General features: G+C 45.0%; 1 protein-coding gene across 16 annotated transcripts in view; it reads left to right on the forward strand.

The window, feature by feature from the left end:
* The window catches only part of mpdz (multiple PDZ domain crumbs cell polarity complex component), a 420,746-nt gene that overhangs the window by 63,280 nt on the left and 337,506 nt on the right, over window positions 1-19,960 (forward strand). For all 16 annotated transcript variants that reach the window (XM_078570536.1, XM_078570535.1, XM_078570542.1 and 13 more), the window contains one exon: window positions 101-267. In XM_078570536.1, coding sequence (XP_078426662.1) covers window positions 101-267 — 167 coding nt within the window. The remainder of the gene's footprint in view (window positions 1-100; window positions 268-19,960) is intronic.

Genomic DNA, 19,960 nt, shown 5'->3' on the forward strand with positions numbered 1-19,960 from the left:
CTGTGTACCATGTACCTATGTACTATATGCATTTATCATTGGATAATATGGATTCATATTATTTTGTCAAATTTTTCACCCAAATCAATTGTACTTATAGACACCCAGCGAGCTTTGCAGGCTGTGGAAAGATTACAGGCAAAGTTACGAGAAAGAGGGGATGTGACAAATGAAGAGAGACTGAGCTTATTGAGATCTGTGCTACAGAGCCCACTCTTTAACCAGATCCTGAACCTGCAGAGCTCTGTTCAACAGCTGAAAGATCAGGTAAAAATCAATGTTGCATGAAAAACATTATTAAAGTTGGTTTATTTTGAGTATTGAATGCATTATTGGTCTTTAGTTTCAGTTCTAACATTGACCATCACTGAGTACATGGAGTAAGTGCATCTTACTGGTATTGCTGCTGATCCAAACCTAAAATAAACAAAACTGAGATTCTTTACCATTAAGAATTGAATATATTTAAGATAATCTACCTTGCATTTAATCTTTATTACTGAAATATATCTCAATAAACATATAAAAATGAACAAGCCTTTGAACTGTGAACAAAATGTTTCTGTCCTGTTATAATTTTATGCAATATCAGTTTCATTTGTTCATCATCTTCTACTTTTTAAAAAATTTCCATTGTCAGGAGGCTGAACATAAACTACTTGCATTTAAAGAAAGAAAGACTTGCATTGTTATAGTGCCTTTCATAGCTTCAGGACATTCCAATAGGCTTTGTAGTCAACAAAGTTCTTTTGAATTGTAACCACTTTTGTGATGTAGGAAATATATGTGCTGATTTTAATGTAACAACATGCTCCACGGTTGAAGGTTAGACTCAAGCAAGAGTAAAGAAAAGTTAAAATCTAATGGAGTTGGTGAAAACAAGGATGATGAGTGAGTGGAACTTAGTAAGGGAGAGGATATAACTACAGAGTTTTGGATGAGTTGGAATTTTTAAGAACTGAGCTCAGGAGGATTGCAGAAAGGGAAGGGGAAAGTTTAGTTTGGAGATGCTGAAATCATGGAGAAAGGTTTTAGTGGTATTGGAGGTGAAATTGGAATAGTGACATATCAGCAATAGTAAAACTTGAATTTATAAAGCACTTTTCAACATAATACAATGTCCCAAGGCGCATCACAGGAGTATTATAAAACAAAATTTGACACCAAGGTCCATATTTTCCCCACAATGCAAATACTCTCCATTGTGGCGAAAATTGTGGAAATGCCTGAAAGTCCTAAGCACCGCCCTGAACACAGCAATCCCCGATTTTATGGGTGCGGGATTGGGGCAGGGTGCCTTTTGCGCATGCGCATTTTAAGGATGTAGCTGGCTATTTAACTCATCAGTTGCCTTAACTGAAGTGGGATTTTGGTAGGCCAGGAGTGTGAAACTTGAAGTGTGCAAATTGGACCAGGTAAGAGCAACTTTGAACTTTGTAGATTCATTTGGGTAGACAGGGTACCCTTTTGGAGATATAAGGTACCCCTTTGGATTTGTTCCCAGGACACCTTTGGGGGAGGTTAGGTGCCCTTTGGAATTGTTGAAAGTAGGCATAAATATTCATAAACTCACTGGAACTGTCAATAGACTTGTCAAGATCAACTGTCATAACTATCAGAAACACCTGCCAAAGGGAGCTGTCAAGCTGACAAGGCATTTAAAGGTCCCGCCCTTTAAATCTATGAAAAAAATGTCTCCAGTGTTGAAAAAATGATTGCTTCCCGCTTCACTCTGTTGGCTTAAGCCTGAGTGTTTCTATTCCTGGATCAGTGCTGCATGACTGGCTTCACAACCATCCATTATCAAAATATGCTGCTTGCATTACACAGTTTAATTGACAGCTACAAGTGGTTATAGCCCCTTTGATGCAGGACTATGAATTCCAATGCTTGTTATTAGAAGGGGTTGTGCACTTGAATGAAATATTTGTTGGCATAAGGCTTTATTTAGTTGAAGGAATGCAAATGTAGTAAATAGATTTGTATGAATGGGAGTGTTTTTTCAATATAATGAAGTGTGCAGTAGACATGTCAAAATTTATTTTATCTCATCTCTACATGGGTCCGGAGGTCTGCCAATGGCGGATGCTAGGTGAGTTGGCATGGTAAGTGTAAGAGCAAAGGGTGGTGGGTGGGGGACATGGTTTGGCATGAGTTGGCACTAAGCTGATAAAAGGGCTATAAATGGCCATGGGTGGTGGGTGAATGATAAAGGTTGGCATGCCAGGCATGAGGGGGCCACATGGGTGGGTACAGGGGCATAGTTGGCATGGTGGGAAAGTGGGACCATGGGGGTGGATACAGGGGCATAGGTTGGCATGGACGGAATGAGGGGCCAAGGGGCGTGAGTACTGGGCATGATGTGGCATGGATGGAGTATGGGGAGTGTGTAAAGAGATGTGAGGGATGAGGGCTGGAGGGATGCTTTATGTTTTAATCTTTATTTTGGACACAATGATGAAGCCCCGAGGCAGGCCTTCCACCCAACTGCCTGCGCACCTGGCGGTCTCCTCTCTTCTTCCTGGTTTGCCTGCCCTGATTCCTATTCTAGCCTGCTCCCCCAGACCAAAAATCTGATGCCTGGGCTGCCATTTTAAAAGGTCAGGCTTGTGGAGCCGGGAATTCTCCTAATTCTGTGCACCCGACTTGGGAGCAAAAATCTGGGCCCAAGTCATATGAGGAGATATTGGGGCAGATGACCAAAAGCTTGGCCAAAGAAGTAGGGCGGAATCGCCGCAGATTTGCACCAAGTGTGGGAGCAGGCAGGAAAAAGGGCGTTTTACCCGCTGGCCTCAATGGCAGGTTTTCATGTCGTATTGTCCCATTCCCGCCTCATCGTTCATTATGCATTCCCGGGAACCATGCCAGGTCGCTGGCGGGGGTCCTCTGATTCACTGGCCCTGCAATCATCTCAGGCCTTCAGTGAACCATGTACCATATTTAAAGGTTGCCCCTGCGCATAGCTAGCACTCTTCAAAGGATAGGAAGCTGCTGGGAACTGATGGCTGCCAAAAGGAGGAAACATGCTGCCCCCAGATTTAGCGATGCCTCCCTTGAGCGCCCACTGGATGCAGTGGAGGCCCGCCGCGATGTCCTCTACCCCCGAACTGGACGAAGGCCAGCAAGCAAGGTGACTAGTCGTGCATGGGAGGCAGTGGCAGCAGTGGTGAGCGCCAACACCCTGCAAAAGAGGACAGCCACCCAGTGCTGAAAGAGGATGAATGATCATCTCTGTTCCACCAGGGTAAGTTACTCTTCTCATCACTCTCTACTCACACGCTCACAAATCCATCACACATCTACAGGTATCTCACTCACTGCCAGTTCAAGGGACATCACTATTCACTCTTTCACACACACCTTCATCTGCCCTGTGGATCATGTCCTCATCCAGTCCATGGCACTACTCAGCAACCACACCTGGTAGGCATCCTTCTCATCTGGCCTGGCAGATGTTCTGCTTACACACTCTCCATCTGTCTTCATGCAGGACAGGCTGGCACACAACAAAAGGGAGAGGTTTGCAGACTGGTGGAGGAATGCCTGAAATCAAGGACCTCACAGACTTTGAAACATAGAAACTAGTAGCAGGAGTAGGCCATTCGGCCCCTCGAGCCTGCTTCACCATTCAGTATGTTCATGGCTGATCCTCTATCTCAACGCCATATTCCCACTTTCTCTTCATACCCCTTGATGCCTCTAATATCCAAAAAATTTATCAATTTCTTTCTTGAATATACTCAGTGACCCGGCTTCCACAACTTTCTGTGGTAGAGAATTCCACAGGTTGACTGCCCTCTGAGTGAAGAAATCTTTCCTCATCTCAGTCCTAAATGGCCTGCCCCATATCCTGAGACTGTGGCCTCTGGTTCTAGACTCCCCAACCAGGGGAAACATCCTCTCTGCATCTTGTCTGTCTAGCTGTGTTATAATTTTATACCTCCTTCTAAAATCTAGTGAATACAGGCCCAGTCGAACCAATCTCTCCTCATATGACAGTCCTGCCATCCCCAGTATCAGCCTAGTGAACCTTCGCTGCATTCCCGCTATGGCAAGTATATCCTTTCTTAGGTAGGGAGACCAAAACTGCATGCAATACTCTAGGTGTGGTCTCACCAAGGCCTTGTATAACTGCAGTAAGACATCCCTACTTCTGAACTCAAATCCTCTTGCAATGAAGGCTAACATACCATTTGCCTTCCTAATTGCTTGCTACACCTGCCTGTTTACTTTCATTGACTGGTGTACAAGGACACCCAGATCTCATTGTACATCTACATTTCCCAATATGTCACCATTTAAATAATACTCTGCCTTTCTGTTTTTCACACCGAAGCGTATAACTTCACATTTATCCACATTATGCTGCATCTGTCATGTATTTGCCCAAACACACAACTTGTCTAAATTACCCTGAAGCCTCCTTGCACCCTCCTCACAACCCCGCCCAGTTTTGTCATCAGCAAACTTGGAAATATTGCATTGGTTTCCTCATCCGAGTCATTTATATATATCATGAATAGCTGGGGCCCAAACACTGATCCCTGTGGTATACCACTAGTCACCATCTGACATCGGAAAAAGACCCATTTATTCCCACTCTTGGTTTCTGATCTGTCAACCAGTTCTCAATCCATACCAGTGTGTTACCCCTCATCCCGTGTGCTTTAATTTTTCCCACTAGCCTCTTATCAAAAGCCGCCTTGAAATCCAAATACACCATATCCACATGGTTCTTCCTTATTGATTCTACTTGTTACATTTTCAAAAAACTCCAGTAGATTAGTTAAGCATGATTTCCCTTTCACAAACCCATGCTGACTTTGTCCAATCCAGTTAATGCTTTCCAAGTGATTTGTTACAATGTCTTTTATAATGGACTCTAGCATTTTCCCCACTATCGATGTTAGGCTAACTGGTCTGTAATTCTCTGTTTTTTCTCTCCCTCTTTTTTAAATAGGGGTTACATTTGCCACCCTCCAAACTGTTGGAACTGCTCCATAATCTATAGAATTTTGGAAGATGACCACCAATGCATCCAATATTTCCAGGCCACTTCCTTTAGTACTGTGGGATGTAGCTTATCAGGCCCTGGGGATTTCCAGCCTTTAACCCCATTAATTTCTCTAGCACCATTTTTTTTACTAATACTGATTTTCTTCAATTCCTGCCTCTCACTAGAACCTTGGTTTCCTAACATTTCTGGGAAATTATTTGTGTCCTCTTTTGTGAAGACAGAACCAAAACATGTGTTCAATTCTTCTGCCATTTCTTTGTTCCCCATTATATTTTCCCCCGTTTCTGACTGTAAGGGACCTACACTTGTCTTTGCTAATATTTTTCCCTTCACATATTTATGGAAGCTTTTACAGTCAGTTTTTATGTTCCCTGCAAGTTTACTCTCATACTCCATTTTTCCCTTCTTGATCAATCTTTTTGTCCACATTTGGTGAATTCTAAACTGCTCCCAATCCTCAGGCTTGCTGCTTTTTCTGGCAATTTTATATGTCTCCTCTTTGGATCTAATACGATCCCTAATTTCTTTTGTAATCCATGGTTGAGCCACCTTTCCTGTTTTATTTTTGCACCAGACAGGAATGAATAATTGTTGTAACTCATGCACAGAATCACCCAGCTGGACGGCGACGACCTGGACTGTTCCTGGGCTGATGGTGAGGTCGGCAGTGCTCAAACAGGTAAGGATCCAGCAGTGCAACATCCATCAGACAATCACTATGACTTACTGTTGTGAGTCACTTCCCTTGTTCCACAGTCCCCTGTCATGCAATAATTATCTCTCCTTGCTTTTACAGGCACATCTGGGAAACCGCCGAGAGGGTCCATGACCCAGGTCCTCGACTCAAGCCACAAAGAAACCTCAGAAGAAGAATCTGATGACAACCTCATTGAAGACCGTCACAGTGCTCACCCACACCCTCCGCCAGTGCAGAGAGAGACACCTCAGTGGGACCTGTTCTAGAGTAGCCTCGGGATCACAATCTGGAGAACACATTGCACTGTCTGATTCATAGCAAGTGGCAGCAGGGAATTCCCAGGTTTCCAACACTCAGAGGACTGCGGGAGACGGGAAATCTGCTGAGCCCTAGTCAGACGAGGAGCCTCTGGACTCGGTCATACCTCAGTTGCTGGAGCTGCAAAGGCAAGCTCGGGAACATCAGGAAGGCATGTCCATTGAACTCTTCCGATTGCAAGGCACGATGGAAAAGTCCATCTACCTTCAGTCTGAGTTGATAGCACCAGCATGCCAACATGCTGAGGCCAACACTGGTAGCATGGTGGACACCATGGAGAGCTTGGCCCAGGACATCGGTCCTGCACTGCTGCATGGGCTGAACTCCATCACTGATGCCATAGTTGGCCTCCAGCCGTGTCAACGCAAGAGGGGTGCAGGGCAGCTCAATCTCACTTCAGCTTCCGCTTCCCCTTCTCCTCAAGGAGTCAGCCAGGGACCCTCGGGCATCCATAGGGAGGAGGATCAGCAGGTGCACACCCTGGGCCCATCCACCCAGATGACATGGGGAGTGTCTGGCACATCTAAATACCCTCTTCCTGTGACCCCAGCAGCTCCAGCTCCACTGCCACACAGCAGGACCCTGAAAGAAGGCCTTGGCCCTCCAGAGGACGCCCATCAAGGTTATTCCAGACAGGGCGTAGCAGTCAGCAGACTACCTCCACCTCCGCTGTGGATATCAGGGAGCACCGAAATGTAGCAGCAGGGTTAGGATGGTTAGGAAGATATAGTTGTACAGCCTGGACATGGGTGTTGATCACTTGTACATGATGTTCAATATTGTAAATTAACTCCCAAGAATGTCTCCTTGCCCACGGCTCCTTGTTCTGATAAGCAGTGCTCGTGTCGCTCAATTTGAAAAACTTTGACCCTGCACAAGATAAAGGCAGGTGTCTCAACCTAGGGCCTCTTCCCTGTGCTTTGTGCAACCTTCCCAGTACACTGATGGTGTGCTTTCACAGTCACTGGACACATCAGTCATGCCTGCACCCTGATGGGGCTTATCATTGCTGCCAGAATGTCCTGGGCCAGAGGCACAGAGTTCCGATATTCTCCCGCTGTTCTCTCAGCACCTTTGAGGTGCGACTGGCCCCCATCTCACCAGCATCTGTGTCTGGTGCTGGTGTGGTCCTGAAGCATTTAGCTCATGAAGGATGCCATAGGATCAGGAGAAGTTAAAGTTTCCCTGCTGCATCTCCATGATATGACTGCAAGTGAGCTGCCATCAGCCAGACAGGAGTCAGACATTCACATAAGCTGTGTGAGGATCTATGGAATGTCCCCACTGCATGTGGTTATCATCCCCCTGGAATGTAGGGACTGTGGGCATCCGCTGTGTCTCCATGACAGGTGCCTTATCACAGAGGGTATGTGCACTGCCATCAGCCAAACTGGAGTCAAACTTACGCAGATGGAATGTGAGGATCTGTGGAGTCTCCTCACTGCTTGTCATCGTCATCCTCCACGAATCTAACAGCTATGAGAGCCTCTCGAGCGCGCCTGCCTCATCTGGCCAGTGCGATGGCCTTACTGTCGTCATCGAGGACTACTGCACCCTCATCGGGGGAAACGTGCAGCTCCTCCATTGCCTCCTCAACCAGCTCCGCTCCGTGTTGCAACAACAGATTGTGAAGGGTGCAGCAGACGATGACGTTATGTGACACCCTCTGTGGACTGTATTGCAGGGCTCCACCAGACAGGTCTGGGCACCGGAACCTCATTTTCAACATTCTGATGGCTTGCTCCACCAAAGTGCGAGTTCCAGCACGAGCCTCGTTTTATCTTCTCTCTGCTGTACTCTGAGGCTGCCACACAGGCATCATTAGCCACGCCCTCCTTGTCCCCAAGGAACAAATCCTTCAGCCCTTCTGGACTCTGGAAGATGTCAGGGATCTGAAACCTACTGAGAACATCGGAGTCATGGACACTCCCTGATAACCATGCGCAGACCTGTAGGATGAGTTTGTGGTGGTCGCACACCAGCTGAACATTCAGCGACTAAGAAGCCCTTGCGGTTGACATAGTTGACCGCATGTTGCCACGGATATCTGAGTGCCATGTGAGTGCAGTCAAGGGCACACTGCACCTTTGGGAAACCTGAGATCTGGGCGAATCCCAGCACACTTGCTTACTGACTTTCCTGATCCCGGGCTAGATGCACAAAGTTGTGTGCCTTTGCCAATATGGCTTCCATGACCTTCTAGATGCATTTGTGCTTGGAGGCTTACGATTTCCCATAGAGGTCACCTGTGGAGCCCTGAAAGGAGCCACTGGCGTAAAAACTGAGCGTTGTGGTCACTTTCATGGCCACTAGTAATGGATGCCCTCCATGGCATCAAATCCTGCAGCAGGTGGCAAATGTGACCGACCATTTCCCTGGACATGTGCTGTCTTCGACATGGCTCTCGGTCATCTGCAGGAATGATGAGCGCTGTCTATAGAACCTGGGTCTAGCTATGTGCTCACCAGCAACGGTACGCTGTGGCTCTTCAGTGGCATGCATAGGAGCCCCAGCCGCCCTTTCTTCATGAGGGTGCTGCTCTTCCCTCTGTCCAGCCAGGCACCTCCGTCGCTGTCTTCTCCTTCATCTCCGCTCCCTATAAGCCATGAGGCATACAGCTAGGTCACCAGGTTCCGTGCTGCTGCAGGATGAAAGGGAGAGAGACGTGTGGGTTAGTATGGGTGTATTAGGAACCTCTCTTGGAGATCTGAAGGCCTCTTAACACATCCCGGCGAGTGCTGGCCAAGACTAGGATGGCCAGAGTTTAGTGTGCTGCATCAGGCTGTCCGAAACCTTACACACCACTGACCTATTCCACCTGACCGATTGGCGGCAGCTTTGCCGATTGGACTGCATGCTATGCTCTCAGCTTAGGCGCACACATCCTCCTAACCTGTAGTGGAAGGCTGCACTGTTGGCTTCAACTGTCAGGGAGACTGGTCCAAACCTGACTGATGACACTGCAAGGGGCTGAGAGTGCCTCCACCAGTGATTGCTCCATGGCCAGCTTTTGCAAGGAGATTGTACAACTTGCCCAGTTGTCCTGTGGTTCTGCAGTGAACTAAAATGCTCATTAGTTTGCAGTCTGTGCCCGAGGGGTGAAAAGCTCTGGAGCGTTTGGTGGCACTTCATGCCTCTGCATTGCTTGAGTGGGCAGATAAGCTAGAGGCCCGACTCCAAGCATGTCAGCAACAAAAACAGAAAATGCTGGAAAAACTCAGCAGGTCTGGCAGCATCTGTGGCGAGAGAAACAGAGTTAACATTTCGAGTCCGTATGACCCTTCTTCAGAGCTGAAGAGAAGTGGAAATGTAGAGAAATTTATACTGTTTAAGGGTGGTGAGGCAGGTGGAACTGGATAGAAGGCCAGGAATAAGTGGGGACAAAGGAGGGATTGACAAAGATGTCATGAACTAAAGCACAAAAGGAGTGTTAATGGTAGTGGTTAGTGGCATAAAGGTAAGAAAGCAGAATGTGATAATAACAGAACAAGGGAAGCATTGTGTGAAAGAACAACATTACAGATTGCCCTGTAGGGGATGGGGTGGTGGTGGGGAAAAAAAGGATGGAAAATAGGATAGAAGGGGAGATAAAAGGGGGATAAAACCACGGATTAATGAATAAAAATAAAAATAAGTGGATAAAAGTAAAAAATAAGTGGATAAAGATGAATGTAGCAAAAAGGGGATTAGAAAAAGGGGGTGAGGATGGAGGAGCGAGTTCATGGTCTGAAGTTGTTGAACTCAATGTTAAGTCCAGAAAAAGTGCCTAATTCGAAGATGCGATGCTGTTCCTCCAGTTTGCTTTGGGCTTCACTGGAACATTGTAGCAGGCCAAGGACGGACATGTGGGCGAGAGAGCAGGAAGGCTTGTTGAAATGGCAAGTGACCGGAAGGTCTGGGTCATGCTTGCGGACAGACAGGAGGTGTTTCGCCAAGTGGTCACCCAGTCTGGTTTGCTCTCCCCGATGTAGAGGAGACCACATTGGGAGCAGCGGATGCAGTTGACCAGATTGAAGGAGGTGCAAATGAAGTGCTGCTTCACTTGAAAGGAGTGTTTGGGCCCTTGGATGGTGAGGAGGGAGGTGGTAAAGGGGCAGGTGTTGCACCTTCTGTGATTGTATAGGAAGGGAATGAGGTGTTCGGGGTGATAGAGGAGTGGACCAGGTTGTCCAGGGGAGAATGGTCACTACGGAATGCTGACGAAGTGGGGTGAGGGGAAGATATGTTTGGTGGTGGCATCATGCTGAAGTTGGCAGAAATGGCGAAGGATGATCCTTTGAATGCAGAGGCTGGTGGAGTGAAAAGTGAAGACAAAGGGGACCTATCATGGTTCTGGGAGGGAGGGGAAGGTGTGAGGGTAGAGGCGTGAGAGATGGGTTGGACACAGCTGAGGGCCCAGTCAACCACAGTGGGGGGGGAACCTCGATTAAGGAAGATGGAAGACATGTCAGAAGTGCTGTTTTGGAAAGTGACATCGTCAGAACAGATGCAACGGAGGCGAAGGAACTGAGAGAATGGGATGGAGTCCTTACAAGAAGCAGGGTGTAAGGAGCTGTGGTTGAGGCAGTTGTGGAAGTCAGTGGGCTTGTAATGAATATTGATGGACAGTCTATCACCAGGAATGGAGACAGAGGTCAGGGAAAGGAAGTGTCGGAGATGGACCATGTGAAGGTGATAGAGGGGTGGAAATTGGAAGCAAAATTGATAAACTTTTCCAAGTCCAGACGTGAGCATGATACAGCATCGAAACAGTCATCCATGTACCGAAAAAAGAGCTTCGGAAGGGGTCCTGAGTAGGACTGGAATAGGGAATGTTCCACATGCCCCACAAAGAGACGGGCATAACTGAGACCCATGCAGGAACCCATAGCCACACCTTTTATTTGGAGGAAATGAGACAAGCTTAAGGAGAAGCTGTTCAGTGAGAGAACAAGTTCAGCTAGGTGGTGGAGAGTGGTGGTGGATGGCGATTGTTCGGGCTCCTGTTTAAGGAAGAAACAGAGAGCCCTCAGACCATCTTGGTCGGTGATGGAGGCATAGAGGGATTGGATGTCCATGGTGAAGAGGAAGCGGTTAGGGCCAGGGAACTGGAAATTGTTGATTTGATGTAGGGCATCTGAGGAATCGCCGATGTAGGTGGGAAGAGACTGGACAAGGGGAGAGAGAACGGAGTCAAGATAGGAAGAAATGAGTTCCATGGGGCAAGAACAGGCTGACACAATTGGTCTACCGGGATAGTCCTGTTTGTGGATTTTGGGAAGGAGGTAGAAGCGGGCTGACTGGGGTTGGGAGACTGAGGTTGGAAGTTGTGGAGGGAAGATTTCCAGAGGAGATGAGGTCAATGACAGTCCTGGAAACAATGGCTTCATGTTTGGTGGTGGGGTCATGGTCCAGGGGAAGGTGGGAGGAAGTGTCTGAAGATGTCATGTCAATTTGGCTACGCCTGAACTGTCCCAGCTGTGGAGGAATGATCACTTTATACAAAGTTTCCCCAGTTTGTGGCCACTTCCCTCCCTGGCATGTGCTTGTGTGCTACCATCAGAGAAGGCTGCTTTGTCCCCCTCCGCCCCAACTTGCCCCAACAGCAGTGCAGCCCTTGCACCCTCAAACTCAATTCACAGCGTGCTGCCTTGTCCCCCCCACCCCAACTCGTCCCAACCGCAGTGCAGCCCTTGCCCTGGCACTGTGCTGTCAGCCAGCCGGGAAAAAGCGACTTGTCTGCCCTTGCCTGAATACACGGCATCTCAGCCTTGAAGTCGAACAGGCAACCCTCACGATCACTGCGCAACTTTAGTGTGCATTCACCTCTGAGTTTCCCTCGAAGCTGAGCTCACCAGATACGTGCCTTTTAAATGCTATTGTGAAACATGTCGGCGTGCAATGACATGAATGATCCAGCATGGAAGCATGATTCCAGCGAGTGGAGCATATAATGAAATGCAGATGTATTAAAATGACCATTGATGGGCAGAGCAGACATTCGCAAACTGGTTTCACGACAGTGTGAAACAAATTTTTTGGCCTTCCTGCCATATTGTCTGCTCACGCCTGCCATGACTCCTGATGCCAACAGGGACGGAAGATTCTAACCGTAGGTTTTAAGGAGCGTCTTAAAGAAAGAAGAAGAGATTAAGAAGGAGAGAGAGGTAGAGAGGCATAGATGTTTAAGAAGAGAATCTCAGAACCTAGGGCCTTGGCAGAGGAAGGCATGGCATGCTCAAGAGGATAGAAATAGAAGATTGAGGCATCTGTGGTGCTGGAGGCGGTTACAGGGAAAGGGTGAGGTGAAGCCATGGAAGGATCTTTACTTCATCAGGAGCCAATGTTGATTTGCGAATGCAGAAGTGGTGGTTGAATGGGAGCTGGTTTGAGGTAGGACATGGCAGCAGAGTTTTAGATGACCTCCAAGTTTAGGAATGGTAGTCTATGAGAGGTTGACCAGGAGTACATTGGAATAGTCAAATCTAGAAACAACAAAAGCATGCATAGGTGAGAATTTTAGCAGCAGCTGAGTTGGGCACTGTTACGAAGGTGGAAATAGATGGCCCTACTGATGACATAGATATGTAGTTGGAAGCTCACCTTGGGGTCAGATATTCTGTCTAGATTACAAAAGATCTTCTTCAGTCTCAGTTGTCAGGGAGAGGGATGGAGTCATAGGCTAGGATAAAGTTTGTTGCGGGGACTGAAGGTGATGTCTTTGGTCTTATATTGGAAGAAAGTTTTGCTCATCTGGTACTGGATGTCAGACAAGCTGTCTGGCAATTAAGAGATAGTGAACGATTGACAAGAGGTGATGGGGCAGTAAAGTTGGGTGTTGCTGGCAATGTACGCTCTAACTTTTTTTAAGGGTGCATTGGTGATTTATTTAGCTGTGTGGCTTAAAGAGGCAAACTTGTGTGCCACCTGTGCAAGGATGTTTGGGTTGCTCTGCATTCCTGCAGCATCCCGTGAACATTCCGTCACCAGCATAAATGTGAAAATTGATGTTGTTCTTGAATGATGCTGCCGAGGGGCAGTATATAGATGAGAAATAGGAGAGGGACAAGGATAGACCCTCGTGGGACATCAGAGGTAACAGAGTGAGAGTAGACAGGGAGCCCATTGCAGTTGATTCTTGGGCTGCGATTAGATAGCTAAGTGGAAGCAGGTAGCTGTGGTGGTAAAATAATGCAGTAAAAGTTAAGGGTTGAGCAGTACATTGTTACACTACAATTTGAGTCTGTGTTAGCAGCCAGGAAGTGGATGGGACTGCAAAAGGTGACAGGATTACAAGTTAAGGTGCAAAATTTCCACTGGGGATTAAATAAAATGGATTCACTCTTGCCAGTATTAAGTTGCAGAAAGCTCTGGCTCATCATTATCCAAGTCGACATAACCACACAGGGGGAGGGCTGTGGTCAGAAGGGCACCCTTGTACACTTGTTCTGGCTGTATCTCCTGTTCTCGCCATTCTTGATGGAGAACACAGTCTAGCTACAGAGAACCCCCGCCCAGTGCTGGAGAGAAAGCTGTCCTGCCAAATATAGGCTGGCATATCTCCTGCAATTTGCTTAATTGCTGTATGGCAGAGTGCAGCTATCTTCAAAGCATCTGTGGGACACACACTAATCTGCATGTATGACATTCAGCTTCCACATTCTACATGAAACTTCTATCTGAGTGCACCACCATCTGCTCCATTTCTTGAAAAGAAGTCTACCTACAGCTGCTCATTCACACCCAGGGCAAAGCAGAGCTGTAACTCAGTAAACTAGACTTCCTGTTGAGCCAATCACATTTCCTGTCTTGTCAAAGACTTATTGTTTTAGAAAACTTAATCTGCTGTAGCTATAATAAGATCACATGTTGGCAATCCAAATTAATTGTTGCTATCGGTTGATTAAACTGTGATCTATTCTCACTTATTCAACAACAGGGCAGAAAACTTCCATTTTTTAGTGCTGACCCCATTCTTATATATGTCCTCAAATGTAATTAAGGACATGAGGGAATAAAAGACCCTATTTACATAGATAGAGCCTTTGATGACTCTGATCCATATAATGGTCTAATTTACCTCTAATTCTGGCCAATTTATCCCTGATTTTGGGCAAAAAAATTGTTTAGGAGTGGGTGTCATCATGTCTTTGCATCTGTGTGGCTCCGCTATTTCCTAGTGACCAAGTGTGTACATAGCGCAGTGCACCCACGGATTTGTGGGCAGGCATATGTTTAAAAAAGGTGAATGAGGGGAATACGTTCTCCAACATATTTTTCAGCATTTGCATCATTTGAATCCTGGATGCCAGTGTTGACAGTTAGGTTCAGACATTTCTGGGGTCAGAAAAGGAGCTGAGGAAATTTTTGAGGATGCTTGGTCAAACACTAACAAAGCATAGTATTACGAAAGGCACAAATAAGTCAGCAAAATTTTTTAAATTTTGAGGACCGGAGGGATGGCCTGTACCATTGTGGAAAACCTCAAAAGATCTGCTGCTGTATTTTGGCAAGGCTCCCTGGTGGAATATTTTTAAAGCTTTTTTTTTGCAAAAATATACTTTATTCATAAAATATCTTCAATCACATTCCAAACCATTTCAAAAACACCATTACAAGGGTACAATCCGGTTAAACTTTTACAAAATGTATCACCAGGTGCATCAGTACAAACAATATTACAATCATTTACAGCCTTTCATTTTGAGCTGTACAGCCCGAGGGGCTCTAAACAAGTTCCCAGTCTCTCGGTGCGCTCTGGCAGAAAGGTCTTAGACAGCGACCCTTCCCCATTGCGCCTTTGCGGCAGCTGCCCCAAGCTTTAGTGCGTCCCTCAGCACGTAGTCCTGGACTTTGGATTGTGCCAGTCCGCAACAATCGGTCGGGGTCAACTCTTTGTGCTGGAAGACCAACATTTTTAAAGCTGAGTTAGATAAATTCTTGATTGACAAATGAGTCAAAGGATTGAAGGTGTATGCAGGAAAGTAGAGTTGAGACTACATGCACATCAGCCATGATCTTATCAAATGTCGGAGCAGGTTTGAGGGGCTGAATGGCCTACTCCTGTCCTAACTTTTATGTTCGTATGTACATCAAAATGTAAGTGACCCCAAAGTTTGATCAGAGATGCGCCTCCTTGAAAAGCAGAATTCCATCTCATTAGAGATGCTCTAATCAAGAGGGAATGTAAAGTTCAAGCCAGTTTGTGTATTCCATCTAAACAGGCTGCTGCCAATCAGCAAGAACCAGTTTATAGTGAACACGATACTGATACGACTAAAAACCATCCATGGAAAAAAAATAGAATCATAGAAAGTTTACGGCACAGAAAGAGTCCACTTGGCCCATGTTGAGATTTTGAGATTAAACAAAACAAATCTCAGATCTATCACTAACAGATTTTAACATGGGTAAAATGCAATATATTTGTTTTTTCTCCCTTATTTAATTTCCCTCCAATTTTTCTCTCATGGAAGCAGCCACTTGTGTTGGGGTACAGTTCGATGAGTTTCTATTGGTTCTGTGATTGTTAACTAATTACTGTTGAATGATTCGGATAAGCAACCACCTTATCACTTTCTATGCCTTTTGTATAGCTGAAAGGTCAGCGTTTATTTGCTTTTGGTCACTTGTGTAAACCTCTTTGTGTAACTGGAACCTCTCCACAAGACTGCAGAGGCAACCCAAGTTCCACTGTCCTCTGTATTTCTCTGTGCTATCCGCAATTGATTTTTGGTTACATTTTTCAAAACTAGTAATATTAAATAGTTTTGTTTACTAAATTTTTATATTGTGACAGTATAGATAAGTTTCCATTAGTAGCATTTTACCTGTGTGCAAAAAAGTTCAATAACACCTGGATCTGCATTGAAAAGTGGAAAATAATGAAATACAAAGCTACAAAGTAGAGAAGAAAATAATCCTGAAGGTGGATTCTACCTTGTAAAATGTATGGAACTATTTTTTATTTGTTTTGTTTGTGCCTTTTTTAATTGCTGCTGAGAGGAATTTATTTTTTGACTTTTATTCTGATCTCGCAGGAGGAGGTTATTTGGCCCATTGTGCTTTTACAGGCTCTTTGAAAGAGTTACCTAATTAGGCCCACTCATGTGATCCTTCCCCATAACTCTACCATTTTTTTCTTTCCAAAATGTAATTGAATAAATGCTGGAAAATTATCATATCTGTTTCCACGACCCTTTCAGGCAGTGCATTCAGATCATAGTAACTTGCTGCTTAATTTTTTTCCCATCATGTCACCTTTGGCTCCTTTGCCACAAATCAGGGTCCACTTCACCCCTTCTACCACTAGAAATAGTTTCTTCTTATTTACGCTATTAAAATCCTTCATGATTTTGAACTCCTCTTTGAAATCCCTCCTTAAACCTCTCTGCTATAACCCCAGTTTCTCTGGTCTCTCCTTAACATCCTTGCTGAAGTGTGATACCCAGAATGGACACAGTGTTTAATGAAGCTTTAGCATAATTTCCTTTTGTACTCTATGCCTCTATTTATACAGGATCCTGTATGCTTTTTGAATAGCCTTCTCAACTTGTCCTACCACCTTTTGTGTATGTGTACTCCTGTTCCTGCACCCCGTTTAAATTGTACCATTTAGGTTATATTGCTCCTCTTCATTCATCCTTCCAAAATCCATCAGTTCACACTTCTCTGCATAAAATTTAACCTCCCATGTGACTGGTCATTTCTCTAGTCTATCAGTGTTCCCCTGAAGTCTGTTACTATCCTTACTGTTTACTACATTTCCAAGTTATGTAGTATATCTTCAGTAACTTTAAAAATATATGTTTGGCTTTTTCATCAATTTAACAGGTGTGAAAAAATGCAACAAAATATACTAAATGCCAATTTCATGGACTAGCTAAGGATTGTGTTTGACTGTTTAAATGTCTTGAAGATTGCTGTTAGTGCCAGCTTGATGCCAGATCATGAGAGTGATACCAGAGAGTGGGTTAAATTTTGAGGGTAGGTTCCATAAAACTGCTGTGTATTACCTTGAGCTAAGAACAGTGAAGAGCGATCTAATTATAAGGACCTAAACAGGAACCAGTGTAGGTCGTCTGATCCCTTGAGCTTCCTCCGCCACTCAGTAAGATCATGGCTGACCTTATACCACTTGCCCATCTGATCCTCTTAGTATCCCTCCAAAAAATCTTTAAATTGGTAAAGGGATTTGATAGCCAGGATATAGAGAAATGATTTCTTCTACAGGGAGAAGCAAAGGACATAACCTTAAAATTAGAGAAAGGCCACTTAAGAGAAAGTACTTGTCCATCAGAGGGCAGTGGCAATCTGGAACATTCTCTCCATTTCATAATCTCATCTGTGGCTGCTGGGTCACTTGACAATTTCAAGACTGATGACAATAGATTTTTGTTAATTAAGGCTATCAAGGTATATGGATCAAAGGTGGGCAAATGAAGTTGAGGCACAGCTCAGCTATGATCTACTTGAATAGTGGAACAGGATCAAGGAGTTGAATGACTTCCTCCTGTTCCTATGATTCCATACCAATCTGTTGGAGCTCAAGGTCATTCTCCTTTCACTTGATTTTTGATACTGTCGATGTTTGAAAGAGGAAGAAAGAGGAACTGATAATATCCAGTTTGTTACATTTAGACTTTGTTTAAATATTAAATCATGAGGACAGCAATGCAAGAGAAGTTATTATCTAGGTGAAGGATGCAAGGAATTTAGTTTACAATCCAAATGGAATTCCTCTCAATTAAACCGTTCAGGCTGTTATGATAAGACACATTCCAGACAGTATTTTTGATAAGTTAAATACCGTTTGTAATTTCTGTTCTTAGCATCACTGCACGTTTCATTCTTTGATGTGTAACTTGGGAATTTTAAAGAACATGCCCAGAAAAAAAATTGGACCTACTAGAGGGAATTTACTATGTGTGTACAGAAAGAAAATTACCAATGCTGTTGATGGTTGTTCAGCTCTTCTCAACTTCATGGAGTTATTATATGGGAATCCATAATGTATGAATTGGAACAGACATAAGTTGTATATAAATCTATAGGACAGCAATTAATCCTCCACGCTCTTAAGTACAGCCTAATATGCGCGATCTTTACTGCCTGCCCCCTTCTCCAGCATGCTATGGACAGATCTAAGCGATCCTACAGCCAAGAGATCAGATCAAAGTTCTGCCGTCCTACCACAGACAGTCGTGAATGGTGGTGAAAAATTAAACTAATGCATGGAGGAGGAGGATCCATGAACATCTCCATGCTCAATGTGGCAGAGTTCCGCACATAAGTGAATAAGACAGGGCTGAATCATTTGCAACCATCTTCAGTGCCAAATTAATGATCCTTTACATCCTCCTCCGAGGGCTTCACCATCACAAAAGCTAGTTTTCAGTCAGTTTGATTTATTCCACACAAGGACTAAGTGATCACGCAACCACAGATCAGGTCAAAGCTCTGCAGTCGTGCCACATCCGACCGTGAATGGTGGTGGAGTATTAAACAATTAACGAGAGAAGGCTGCATGAACACCTCTATCCTCCTTGATAGCAAAGCACAGAACATGAGTGCAAAAGACAAGGCTGAAGTGTGTGCAACTGTCTCTCCAACCAGAACTGGCGAGTGGATGATGTATCTTGGCTTCCTCCTGAGATCCCCACCATCACAGATGTCAGACTTCAGCCAACTGAATTTACTCTGTGATATCAAAAGAAAGACTTCCATTTATATAGTGTCTTCCATTGCCTCAGGAAATCTCACAGCTCTTTACAGACAATGAAGTACCGTTTGAACTTGTAATGCAGGAAATGGCTGGATACAAGGTTATTAGTCCCACCAGTATCCTGGCTTTAATTGCTGAAGGTCTGTTTTCCTGAACTTGCCATCCCTCTAGTCAAGCTGTTCAGTTACAGCTTCAACACTGGCATTTACCTGGAAATGTGGAAAATTGCCCAGCTATGCTCTGCACGCAAAAAGCAGGACAAATTCAATCTGGACAGTTTTGGCCCATCAGCCTACTCTCCATCAGCAAAGTTATGGAAAGTGTCATTGGCAATGTTATCAAGCACCGTGTACTTAGTGATAACCTGCTTACTGATGCCCAGATTGGATCCTATCAGGACTGCTCGGCCTTTAGACCTCATCCACCTTATGACCCAAAGATGTACAAACTGCTGAATTCCGGAGGGGAAGACAACATTGACTGAGTGTGACACCAAGAAGCTCGAGTAAAATTGAAGTCAATGGGAATTGGGGGAAACATTCTCTGCTAGTTGTAGTACTAGCACAAAGGAAGTTGGATGTGATTGTTGGAGCCCAATCATTTCAGCCTCAGGACATCGCTGCAGGAGTTCCTCAGAGCAGTGTCCCATGCCCAGCTGTCTTAAGCTGCTTCACCACTGATCTTCCCTCCCATTATAAGACCACAACAGGGGATGCTCACTGATAATTGGAACGTTTAGATATATTCACAACTCTGCAGGTAATGAATCAGTCCGTGTCCGTGGGCAGCAAAACATGGACAACATTCAAGCTGGGCTGCAGCGAGTAATGTTCATTCCACACAAGTGCCAGCCAGTAACCATCTCCAGTAAGAGAGGATCTAACCATATACCCCTGTCGTTCAATGTCTTTAACATTGCTGAATACTCCAGTATCAACATGCTGGGAATCATCATTGACCAGCAACTTAAGTTGACTAATCATGTAAATACTGTAGCTCCAATAATAGGTCAGGATCTGGGAATTCTGTGGTATGCAACTGACTCCCCAAAACCTTTCTACCAACTGCAAGGTACAAGTTAGGAGCATAATGGAATACTATCCATTTGCCTGGATCAGTATAGCAACAACATTGAAGAAGCTTGACATTATCTAGGGCAAAGCAGCCTGCTTGATCGGCACCCCTTCCAAAATGGAAGACAGTCACTTCCTCCACAATCGGTACA

This window comes from Cetorhinus maximus, chromosome 2 (genome assembly GCF_964194155.1).
Source record: "Cetorhinus maximus chromosome 2, sCetMax3.hap1.1, whole genome shotgun sequence".
NCBI lineage: Eukaryota > Metazoa > Chordata > Chondrichthyes > Lamniformes > Cetorhinidae > Cetorhinus > Cetorhinus maximus.